Here is a 13275-nt window from a genome sequence, read left to right on the forward strand (position 1 = left end):
AAATGTACTGGCTGTGTTCCTTGATGGGGATGACTCTTCTTCTATGCGGGAACACTTTGCACGGTCCTTGTGATCCAAATATTTTCTGAAATTAAATTCTTCATCAGTTGATGATGAGGGTGAAGATGTGGCAGGACGACCAAATTCTTCTTGTTCCTCCTGACTGTTCTGCAACCCTTTCATCCTTACTGCTATTTCAAACAGAGCTTCTTTTCCTTTACTTAGCTGTTGATCATCTGGAAGAATCCGATGCATTGGGTCTACATAAACAGCTGCCAAAAGAATGTTATTTTGTAATAGTAGCTCCTCTCTCCGTTTCATTGATGTAGCAATGCCACTTGCAATTAACCCTCCTCTTTGGGACAGGCGAAACATCAGGTTCTTCCACTCCTTTAAGAAAATACCTGGAGTTAAGTCCTCTGCTTGTAATTTTTTAGTCACTGTAAATGGGTGCTCTAGCAATTTTTCCAGCTCAGTCACCTGATTCCACTGACTTTCATTTAGCGTCAGTTGAGGGTTAGCCATGTCTACAAGAAAGGTTTTCAGTTCAACCAAGCGCTGAATCATTAAGTAAGTACTGCCCCATCGTGTGGCTTGATCAATAATTGCCCCTTTTCCAGCACGTCTCTTCAAAATTGAGTCAACTTTAGGGGTTCTGGCAACAGTAGCCAATTTTCTCACCTTGCCAATCAGTGCAGCAGCATGTCCTTCTTGCAGACTGTCTCTTATAGCCAGCTGTAGCGTATGCACAACACAGCGCATGTGATGAATGAAAGAACATATTGACACAGTTTCAACAAGATCATCTAAACTATCATGTTGCTGTTCATCTGAAGCAACTTCAGTTTGCTCCTCAGTTACAATACTGTGTTCCTCTATTTCAAACATTTCTGTGTCTGTGGACCCAGAATGTTCTTCTAGCTGCTGGTCACCATCATTACTCTCATTCATTAGCTTAATAGTACTTATCATATTTGAAGCATTGTCAGTTACGACAGAAAGAACTTGCTCTTTTTTAAGTTCATAGTCTTGCAGAACCTTTTCCACCAAGACCTGGAGAAACTCACTGGTGTGATGAGCTTTGGTGTCTTTTACTGCCAATGTCTTGGTAACTACCGTATTTCATTTTTGTCACAAACAAATCGGACATTGATGGCAAAATAGTTCACTCTGTGACGTGTGCAGGCATCCATTTTAAGAAACAGAAAGCGTCCCTTGAGAGTTTTTTTAAGTTCTTCCTTTTGTTTAAAAGCTTCTTCGATTACTAATTTTCTAATACTCTCTCTCCAGAGAAACACCAAGCTTGCGGGCCATTTCCTGATTCAGACACAAAAGCTGGTCATGAAAATAATGAAATAGGCACACTATCCTTTACAACAAGCTCTATGATCTGTTTTTTAAATGTATCTACTGTCATTGTCACAGTAACTTTGTCACTGACAAAATATCTTGCAACTGATGGCTGCAAAGTTCTCTGCTCCTTTGTTTGGCTGGAAGAGCTGGGCACTGGTTCATTGGTTTGGATGCAGTCTTTCTCATCCACTGCTTTCAGTACTTCTGGATGAAAGCGCTGTAAATGTCTCTTTAGATTAGAATCTCTGGTAGGAGCATTTTTATCTTTGCCTGAATATGCACTCATCTTGGCTTCACAGCATTTGTTTTCGTCTGGATCATTTGTCATACACTGACAGACATAATGTTTTCTATCTTGAGTGATGGTGAAATGTTCAAATACAACTGATTTAATGTGATGCTTCTTTGACATTCTCAGGTTTTTAATTCTGCATTCACAATCCAAATGACAATTGTTTTTCCTAAAAACAATTGTACAAAATTATTGCCAGGTCGTACAACTGATATAGTGGTCAGTAATACTGTTGTTATTCCTCATGTACTCACAGTTAACTGATACAAAGTTTGTTGAAAGGATAATACTTCTTACAGTCTTCCTCTTCTGAGTAGCAGGCAGCTGTGAGATGCTTGGAAGACGCACACCTAGTATGATCTAGTCTAGAGGAGGAGCTTTACTACTAAGAATTTGCAACACATTTTCACTTTCAGTTTCATACATTGTAAGTAGGGGGGTTGGGGCAGCATGAGGTTAACCAAGTATAAAATTAGATAAGGGCAGTGGAGAACAGTGACACACAAGAAGTAAGAAATGTCTCTATCTCCAGCAGAACTGCTTATCACTGTTGTTCATAGTTTGATAGAACATATATATTTGAGTAACATTTATAAAATTCATATGAATGTTCAATTATGAAATATTAATACATTTTTTTTAAAGCTGGAGTCGGTACATTTCTACCGGCTCCGACTCCAACCAAAACTAACTCCGACTCCACGACTCCGACTCCACAGCCCTGACAGCATGTTCGTTAATTTTGCAGAAAATCTCTGGATTTCATTGTATTAGGATGCTCCAGAAAAAAACGTAAAAAAAAGCGCAAAAAAAAGCGAATAAAAAATTGCAGATTTCCTGGGAAAGGAGTCTGTTTTTTCTCAGGAAATTTCTGCATACGTGGGCACATAGCCTTACCCTTGGCTGAATGTGTCTGACCCTGCTGTGCTTTGTGCCTGTACTATTATCTGTCTGGTTTTGATTCCGTCCCCGTTGTGATTTCTGCCTGCTGTTTCTGTACCTTCTATTGTCCGTCCTGGTTAACTGATTTCTGGCTACGTTCTGACTATCCTTCTGATTGCCCCTGTGTACTGCTCTGCCCTCTCTGTGTTTTGACCTTGGCCTGTATGACTACGCTTGTCCCTACTACTCCTTTAACACCCTTGGGACCTCTGCTCCTTCCTGCAGTTGCCCCCCGGAGCCGCAGCAGCCCCGCGCTGTCACCCCTTACAGCGGCGCTAAGCTCTGCCCACCTCCTCTGACACGCTGTCACGTGGCCTCAGGTCCTGTCTGCCTTCTCTTGCAAGCGGATAGCTGCCTCTGTACCACTAGAACCGCTCGCGCTCGCTGCCCCCCGGTGCCACAGGCTTGCCCACTGCACCAGGCATCCAGGTCAGCCTCCTGCGCTGCTGCTGCCGGTGAGTACCCGACGGTCAGCGGGGTCTGACAGAAAGTGGATTGGTCGTCATGGGCAGTTGAATGGCCACCAAGGTCTCCCGATCTGACCCCCTTAGACTTTTATCTTTCGGGTCATCTGAAGGCAATTGTCTATGCTGTGAAGATACGAGATGTGCAGCGTCTGAAACAACGGACACTGGAAGCCTGTGCTAGCATTTCTTCTGCGGTGCTGCTATCAGTGTGTCAACAGTGGGAGAAGAGGGTTGCATTGACAATCCAACACAATAGGCAGCGCTTTGAACACATTTTTATAAGTTGTCATAAACTTGTAAATAACTCATGAAAGAATAAAGTTACGTTAAAACCAAACACACCTTTGTTTTTCTTGTGAAATTTTCAATAAGTTTGTGTCATATGACCCTCTTCCCATTGGAAAAAATAAAGTTGGATCCAAAGTGGCTGGTTTCAAAATGGCCACCATGGTCACCACCCATCTTTGAAAGTTTCCCCCTTCCCATATACTAATGTGCCACAAACAGGAAGTTGATATCACCAACCATTCCCATTTTATTTAGGTGTATCCATATAAATGGCCCACCCTGTATAAGTAGCCCCCACAGTGTGTCCGTAAAGACATGGTGCACTTTGGACCAGTCACAGGAAAGCAACAAATGATGATAGAAATGTGAAATCTGCTCCAAATAAAAGAAAAACTCTCCCAGTTTCATACCTATTCAGTGCAGTTCGATGTGGCTCCATTTGTTGCCCTACTCACACCCAAACGACAGTGAAGTTCTTGCCACACATGGGTAAGGACGTCTGGTGTAACAGAGTGAATAACGTCTGTGATTCTCTGTTTTAAGTGATTAATGTCGATACGTTCAATGTACACATGTTGCTTCACATTACCCCAAAAATAAAAGTCCCTGACCTTTATGGACTTTGTTATTGCATACTGTATACTTTCCTGTGACTGGTCATATATATTTATTTCATAGAGAGATACAGAGAAAAATAGCCAGTAGTTCATTTGTCAGCTTTTGTAAAATCAATGCAGAAGCCCACAGGATAGAAGACATGGTTTACATAAAGTAGACACATGCAGAATACTTAGACATGCATGTGTCAGTGAACAATCCAATTAGTATAGTGTGTGTGCAAATTATGGGACATGTATGTAATTAATAAATTATATTTTTTGGGGAAAAAAATGGCGTGGGCTCCCACGCAATTTTCTGCCCCTGAGAGGAAAAGCCAGCGACTGGTACAGTATCAAAGCCTTTGCAAATTCCTGATTCATCAGAGACCTGCCCTTTAGTTAACATAATGAATATTATATATACATACTAAAATGAAAACAAAAAACCCTTCCTCAGGCTGGCGTAAGCCGTGGCACCTGTGCTGCACCATAATCGCATATGTAATGTGCATATAATTATTATGGTTAAGGTCATCCTGATATTTAACCCCTTAATGACTGCCGATACGCCTTTTAACGGCGGTAGTTAAGGGTACTTAAACCACAGCGCCGTTAGTTAATGGCGCTGTGGAGGGAGTCGGATTTTCTCTGGGTTCTCGGCTGCCGAAGTTAGCCGAGTGCCCAGAGAACATGATTCGGGTCGGTTTTTACCAACCCCGCTTTTGCGATCGCCGTTATTAACAGTATAACGGTGACCGCAAAAAAAAAAGTCCGATGTGCAGTTTAATTTCTATCTCCTCTGATGTGATTGCACATCAGAGGAGAGCGAAATAGGGTCCCCAATATCCCCCCTGTACCTCTCGGTGGTCCTCGGCCCGCGTGTTTCCCCTCCATGGGCGCCACCATCTTCTTTTGAGAAGAAAATGGTTGGCGCATGCGCAGTGCGCCCGCCGAGATCTGCCGGCCGGTACCCGGCAACAATAGGAAAATTTTTCGCATATTCATGAGTGGTAATGAGCGCTACCACATGACCGCTGAAGACCGGAAGGGAGACAGTGGAGAAGCGAGCGAGGCTGCAGAGACCGCAGCAGGATGGGTGAGTATAGCGATATTCACCTGTCCCCCGGTCCATCGCTGCTCATCGCTGTCTCTGCTGCATCCTGTGTCAGGCAGCAGGGGGTGCGGTGACGTGATTAGGGAGCGCCGCCCCTCTGCTGGCTGAACAGTCACTGACACAAGAAGCGGCAGACAGCGGCGATGGACCCAGGAGAGGTGAATATGGCTTTTTTTTTTTTTTGCAGCATATGGGGGCATATTCTATGGAGCAGCATATGGGGGCATAGTCTATGGAGCAGCATATTGGGCATATTCTATGGGGCAGCATATGGGGGCATAGTCTATGGAGCAGTATATGGGGGCATAGTCTATGGAGCAGCATATGGGGCATATTCTATGGGGAAGCATATGGGGGCATATTCTATGGGGCAGCATATGGGAGCATATTCTATGGGGCAGCATATAGGGGCATAGTCTATGGAGCAGTATAAGAGGGCATAGTCTATGGAGCAGTATATGGGGGCATAGTCTATGGGGCAGCATAAGGGGGGCATAAACTATGGAGCAGCATATGGGGGCATAATTTATGGAGCAGCATATGGGGGCATATTCTATTGAGCAGCATATGGGGGCATAAACTATGGAGCAGCATATGGGGGCATAGTCTATGGATTCCACCCTCGGCTTATACACGAGTCAATAAGTTTTCCCAGTTTTTTGTGGCAAAATTAGGGTGGTCGGCTTTTACACGAGTCAGCTTATACACGAGTATATACAGTATTTTCATTTTTCCATTACGGTTAGGTTTGGAATAAGGGTTGGGATTAGGATCAGGGGTGTGTTGGGGTTAGGGTTGGAGCTAGAATTGAGGGGTTTCCACTATTTAGACACATCAGGGGGGTCTCCAAATGCGACATGGCGCCACCATTGATTCCAGCCAATTTTGCATTCAAAAAGTCAAATGGTGCTCCATATGGGGCATCAGCGTACTCAAGACAAATTGCACACCAACTTTTGGGGTCTAATTTCTCCTTTTGCCCTTGGGAAAGTAAAAAAAAATTGGGGGCTAAAAAATCATTTTTGCGGAAATTTTTTTTTTTTCTATTTTCACTGCTCTGCGTTATAAACTTCTGTGAAGCACTTGGAGGTTCAAAGTGCTTACCACACATCTAGATAAGCTCCTTGGGGGGTCTAGTTTCCAAAATGGGGTCACTTGTGGGGGGTTTCCACTATTTAGGCACATCAGGGGCTCTGCAAACGCAACATGACGCCCGCAGAACATTCCAGCAAAGTCTTCATTCCAAAATGGCGCTCCTTCCCTTCCGAGCTCTCCCATGCGCCCAAACAGTGATCCCCCCACATATAGGGTAGCAGCGTACTCAGGACAAATTGCACAACAACTTCTGTGGTCCAATTTCTCCTGTTACCCTTGTGAAAATAAAAAATAGCGGGCTAAAACATTTGAGGAAAAAAAATAGATTTTTTTATTTTGACTGCTCTGCTTTATAAACTTCTGTGAAGCACTTGGGGGTTCAAAGTGCTCACCACATATCTGAATAAGTTCCTTAGGGGGTCTAGTTTCCAAAATGGTTTCACTTGTGGGTGGTTTCCAGTGTTTAGGCACATCAGGTGCTCTCCAAACGCGACATGGCGTCCAATCTCAATTCCAGCCAATTCTGCATTGAAAAAGCAACGGCGCTCCTTCCCTTCTGAGCTTTGCCTTGCGCCTAAACAGTGGTTTACCCCCACATATGGGGTATCGGCATACTCAGGACAAATTGTGGGGTATCGGCATACTCAGGACAAATTGCACAACAACGTTGGGGGTCTTATTTCTCCTGTTACCCTTGCAAAAATAAAAATTTGGGGCGAAAATATAATTTTTGTGGATAAAATGATTTTTTATTTTCACGGCTCTACGTTATAAACTTCTGTGAAGCACTGGGAGGTTCAAAGTGCTCACCACTCATCTATATAAGTTCCTTAAGGGGTCTAGTTTCCAAAATGGTGTCACTTGTTGGGGGTTTCCACTGTTTAGGCACATCAGGAGCTCTCCAAACACAACATGGCGTCCGATCACAATTCCAGCCAATTCTGCATTAAAAGTCAAACGGCGCTCCTTCCGTTCCATGCCCTGCCGTGCGCCCAAACAGTGGTTTACCCCCACATATAAGGTATCGGCGTATTCAGGAGACCTTGCACAACAAATTTTGTGTTTGATTTTCTCTTTTTACACTAGTGAAAATAAAAAAAATTGGTTCTGAAGTAAAATGTTTGTAAAAATTGTTAAATGTTAATTTTTTCCTTCCACATACCTACTGAGACTGAATCTCTACCCATCTAGCCTGATTGGTCGATCCTCCGTATTCCTTCTCCCTGCTGAAATCTTACAACTGCTCAGTTCAAGCTGCAGCTGGATTGGTGGTGATTGAATAAACTTGTACTGTTGAACCGCCCCCACGCTCTAGCTGGGCTCATAAAAAGCTCATTTTAGGCTTAGGATTATATAGCCATTCTGACATCGATTTTCAAAGTAAATAGATGAACCTCATCAACTATAAAAGATCAATTTAATAATGTATGCGGGTTACATTGTGAAATTTGTTGACTGATCTGCTTTAAAATATTTTACCTGCTGTTTTTTTTAACCTTGCTTATTAATCCATACTAAAAGTAGGAAAAATCCTTAAGCAACCCAGTTATTTAACAAAACAAACAAACCTGGAGAAACGCCATGACATAACTATAAAAGTATCATTACTTGACTCCCCCCTTTAAACATGTGATAGCTGCAGCAAATCACCTATGGCAATCAGGCTAGTTCCCTGGACTACTGCGCTTACAGTAGATTATGATGAAACCTTCTCTTCTATAGACTTTGAGAAAACCTCATTGTCATAATTACTGGTGTAAAAAAAACTTATTAGAAAAATCTCTCATATTTGTACATTGTAAAAAGATCATCAATGAAAAGGGAAAAAAAGACAATGATGTGTGAGCAAAGTAGGAGTCAATAAATGGCAGCAGGCAAAAGATGGTAACATTAGTGAGGGCTCAAAAATGTCAGTGACAAAGAGATAGCATAGTGAGCATGCAGGAGAACCGTATTCTCCCAAATCCGCCAAACAAATATATATCTAATATATACTTGTAATGTTTTCACATCCTGTTCCGTCCAGATGTGTCTGGACTCTGGAGCCCAGAACTGCAAGCGGCAGAAGTTCACCGACTGTCATATTGGCACACAAAAGTGATTGGTGTCTCAATATGGAAACTGCTGGTGGTACAAGCCTCTTGCGCGGTACCACCAGCGGAACACCGTCGTACGCACCACACACACAAACGCACTGTATATGCCGTACACACACACACACACACACACTGTATATGCCGTACGCACCACACACACACACACACACACACACACACACACTGTATATGCCGTACGCACCACACACACACACACACACACACTGTATATGCCGTACGCACCACACACACACACACACACACACACACACACACACACACTGTATATGCCGTACGCACCACACACACACACACACTGTATATGCCGTACACACCACACACACACACACTGCATACGCTGTACGCACCACACATACACTGTATACGCTGTATGTAGCCTCTTGCGCGGTACCACCTGCGGAACATCGTCGCGAACATGCCGCCGCCGGGATCAGCCGAATGATTCACTGACCACCGCCATCTTTGTACAGGAGGAGCGCATGCGCAGTTTTAATGTGACCACCGAGAATATACCATCAAAGAAAAGGACGGCTGTCCAAGTCACCGCAGAAATGTTGAGAGAACATACGACCATCATTCAAAGACAATTGATAATTCATGGGTTGTTCCATATAACCCCTATTTGCTCAAAAAATACAACTGCCACATTGATGGGGGAGAGGGTGCACAGGGGTGAGAGACGGCTCAATCGGGACAGAACATGAGGGGGGGAACACAGCACAGGAAGGAGAGAGACATCAGACAAGGGGGATAGCACATGGGGTAGACAGGTCAAAGAAGAGAGCACAGACGGGAGAAGTCAGCACATGGGGAAACAGAGAGTGGATAGATGGGTGAGCACATGGGGGGGAGACATTCTCAACGCTGCAAAGCCTGCCCCCATCGTGATATTACCGCCCTCCTGATGAGTTAGCATCGGGCCTCCATCTAGTATATCTAATAAGAATGAAGCGATTGCGTACCATAGTCATGCACAAGCACACAGGTGTGTTGCGACTCATATAATGTCTTTCTAATTGCTGACCTTCTCTGTTTGGTTTGGAGCCAATTTATTGGTTTGACTTTGGTTATGTAATTTAGAACTCCGATTCATAGTAACAATGATAAATTATGTATTTTACAGAATTCAAGGATTGTGGTCTAATCTGTGTGATTTCTTTTTTCTTTGTATCTTAAGCAGGATATAGAAGAGACCATGAACTCGGCCCTAAATGAGCTACGGGAGCTCGAACTACAGAGTTCTGCAAAACATGCCCCGGACGTTGTACTGGACACTCTTGAGCAAATCAAAAACTCTCCCACCCCAGCGATATCAACAGAATCTCTGAGTCCGCTTCACAATGTCATGCTCAAGAACACTGAGCCCCAAATCCGACGTAGCACGAGTACATCTAATGACACAATGAGCACATTTAAGCCTATGATCACACCTCGAATGGGTGTACAATTAAAGCCTCCGGCTCTGAGGCCAAAACCTATTGTGTTACCAAAAACTAACCCTGGTGTAGGACCATCCCAGGCTGCTCAAGGGGCCGCCGACAAATCATGCACAATGTAATGTCATGCTTAATAGTACTCTATGGGTAGTTAGGCGAACGTATGCTTTGCCATGATATCAGTAGTGGCATGTTTTTACTGGAACTAGAATGAAACGATCACATAAACACTAAGATTTTATTACAAGAAACTGGACTTTGTTGCGTGTTTACAGCCGTAGAGACATAGAAACATACTTGAAGATATGATGCTGCACAAATTCTATACTTTGCAACATAGATCACAATGGCTTCCCACTTATGTTACAGACTTCTCATCTATCCTAGAAACACTGAGCGCAGGTGTACATGTATGTTACTTTACAACTCATAGTGAGTCCGGGGTCTGTGGATACAGGGGTCTATCGGTTCGCAGCGCGGCCTGAAAAAATAATAAAAACCATCAGTAGTTAGTTCCATAGAAGTTTTCCATTACATTCCTTTGGGGCCTTACTGCTTGCTGTATAAACCTCTAGAGAGGTAGATCCAGACTACGATGTCTCTGGACTGGCGACTATTATCCCTTGTAACCACTGTTATAGTGACTGTATATTTTCTCGATTTTAGTAATAATGGAGGAAAATGTTAATGTGTACAATATGCACTGCATGTGGTTCTTATGATAGGATAGACATATCAATCTATGTCTCTATAGATTGCTGCATAGAGATGAATATATATATATATATATGGAAGAAAGGCGTTTTGCACACTCACAATATACAGAGACATGTACAATGTATTGCTACTCAAAGACACTCCTGTGCCTGCCTAGATTTCGTCTTACAAAAAGCATCTTAGGTTTCGGCATGTTTATGTAGCCACTGGTGTTAGCCATGGAGCCAAACTAAAATCTAGAATATATTCTATTTACAGTGAGTTTATCTAATGTGTTTTTTATGTATCTTTGGGGCATTAAGGTTAGCGGGCAGAAAATTAACACTATGACACTATATTCTGATATGCCTGGACCTTAAGATCGTGAACCATTTTTCTAAGAGTCATAGATTGGGTAATGATTGAATGTCAGCACAGTATTAATGTCGGCCCTGTATCCCAGACAGAACAACTAGATCACGAGTAGTGCCACTTTATATTATTATTACTTCTATAAATTATTCATTTTCTTCATGCCTATTAATCCACTAATCTGTTATGGGAGCAGAGTTTACCCTGCTATTAAAATGTATAAACTGCACACTGTTAAGAAGGAGGCCTCAAATGTTACTTGTTATTCTAGGCCTACAATATTATTCTGGTACTCCTTTTCATTGCTTTATTGTAATAATTTGTGTAGTTGTATATATGATTTGTATATACTTTCAGCCAGCACGTTGCTTGTGTTGCTTTTTTTTATGCTTTTTTTTATATATATACCGTATATACTTTTTTGTAGGTTACTTAGTAAATGCATTCACAGTGGATAATAGGTTTTCCTTTAGTGCTATAAATCAGAATACATTGGCCCAGATAAGCCTGGTGAAGTGCAGTCAGCCTTTTTGGAGAGCCATTTGGGATTACACTTAGATTCTATCTATAGACTGCTCCAGTTATTTCCCATCTACAAAATAAAACCTACCCTTTTTAAGCTACATTTGGGAGAATTATTTTAAGATGTGAACAGAGCTCCCATATCTTAAATGTGGGGCATGTATAAAAAAAAATAAAACTGATGTGATGCATTTTTTATATATATAGTAGTTTAGTATTTTATTATGGCTTCTGTAATAATAAGTTACGGATCATGTGGTGTAAAATAATTATCACTACGCAGTCCAGTCTACAGAAGCAAGTCATTAGTCTACAAGCTGTATACCTTCTCATCGCAGACTCGAGCCTGTAGTTGAAGCTAGGCCAAGAAGCTCTATGAGTGACTTGGCTTTTCATATATGGCTTTGTCCTAACATAATCATGGATGACGAAGGAACCTTGGCACCACAAAAGAAAATGAGACTGTAGGTCTTCCTGCAGTGATAGTTTATTTTGATCTGGCAAGGACTCAAAAACAGATATGAACCATATCTGTTTTTGACTCCTTGCCATATAAAAACTTGTCATTGCAGCAAGACCTACAGTCTCGTTTTCCTTTGTGGTGCTGAGTAGACATGAGCGAATATCTTCAGCTCCCTCATTATTTGGCAAGCTATGGAGCTTACCAAATAGCTTCATCAGGAACCCGGATACCTGGAGCGCTCCCAATAATCAACTGTTCGGCGCCGCAGCTGCATGTGTCGCGGCTGTGTGAGTCACAACACACAGGCCCTCCATGCATGTGTTGTGACTGTCACACAGTCGCGACACATGCAGCAGCGGTGCCCGACACTTTTCGGAGCGCTCCAGGTATCTGGGTTCCCACTGCAGCTTCTTCAGTAAGCACTATAGCTTGCCGAATAAGGAGGGAGACAAAGATATTCTCTCATGTCTGGTGCTGAGGTTCCTTCCTCAACAAGTTGGGACCATGAGTCCCTTCCTCAAGCACACAATTCTTTTAAAAGAACAGTGTGCCAGTCTTTCTCCTTCTAATGATCATTGATGAGACGTAGAACTCACAGGAACAAACTGGAATTCTTTTCTGACATTCAAGCACCGGTTTAGCCTGGTAATAGGTTATTTTTCTGGTCCGTGTGACATATTAGGAGTAATACATGTCTTTTAACAGTTGGAAATGTGTATATTGTTATAAACCGTGTATACTTATTAGAATTAGTGTCGTACAGGAATGTTAGGAGCTGTGCACTTGGAGAGTGTACTGCTACATACGTGTTTAGTTAGATGGTTCTAGGTATTTTCAGTACTGTAGATGGATGTGTACCGGTGTACACAGCCCGGTCACTAGCAAGACCCACGGAGTTACTTCTGCGACAGGACTAACTCTTGCACAGCCAGGTGTCTTTATAGTCTTTACTGTCAGTTTGGATTACAGTACTGATAGCAGTTTTTTGTTGACTGTTGATTCTTTGTGTGGGTGTACATCTGTAGTATGTACATGTGAAAGTGCCTTTAAACTTTTAGAGGAACTTTAACTTTTTACGCCATGTCTAACATTTTCCTTTACATACTATTCCACTCTCCAAAAAAAAAAAAAAAAAGTAAAACTGAACCAAAAAAAGTTTAGCATTCATTTCAAAGACTCGTGTGATGTTCAGTTGTTGTGATTGATGCACTTTTATGTATATGACTGTACATTTTGGCATGTACCATAACAGGCTTCAAAGTCCATCCAGGTTTGTTCCTCCGTAGATTTTCTTTATAATAAAGATTATAGTTCTGTCAGCCATTGCCATCTCTCTTTTGTCCACTTGAGATATGTTCATTTAGTGGGTATAATAAAATATTTTGTCGAATTATACTAAATGCACACATTTATAACCTTTTTTGGTCATGCTAAAAAAAAAAGCGTACTTACAGAACAGAGTATCAAAAAAAGTGTTTTGTTTTTTTTTCTTTTATGAGTAACTTATGAAATCCTTTCC

General features: G+C 42.2%; 1 protein-coding gene across 4 annotated transcripts in view; it reads left to right on the plus strand.

The window, feature by feature from the left end:
- SRGAP1 (SLIT-ROBO Rho GTPase activating protein 1) overlaps positions 1-13075 on the plus strand; it is a 129970-nt gene extending 116895 nt beyond the window's left edge. For 2 of the 4 annotated variants that reach the window (XM_073555431.1, XM_073555433.1), the window contains exon 20: positions 9445-13075. In XM_073555431.1, coding sequence (XP_073411532.1) covers positions 9445-9825 — 381 coding nt within the window. In that variant the 3' untranslated portion in view covers positions 9826-13075. The remainder of the gene's footprint in view (positions 1-9444) is intronic. The other 2 variants (XM_073555432.1, XM_073555434.1) reach the window with 1 other exon arrangement.
- The last annotated feature ends 200 nt before the right edge of the window (positions 13076-13275 follow it).

The sequence above is a fragment of the Dendrobates tinctorius genome, unplaced genomic scaffold, assembly GCF_039654945.1.
Source record: "Dendrobates tinctorius isolate UK_male_01 unplaced genomic scaffold, ASM3965494v1 ptg000224l, whole genome shotgun sequence".
Lineage (NCBI taxonomy): Eukaryota > Metazoa > Chordata > Amphibia > Anura > Dendrobatidae > Dendrobates > Dendrobates tinctorius.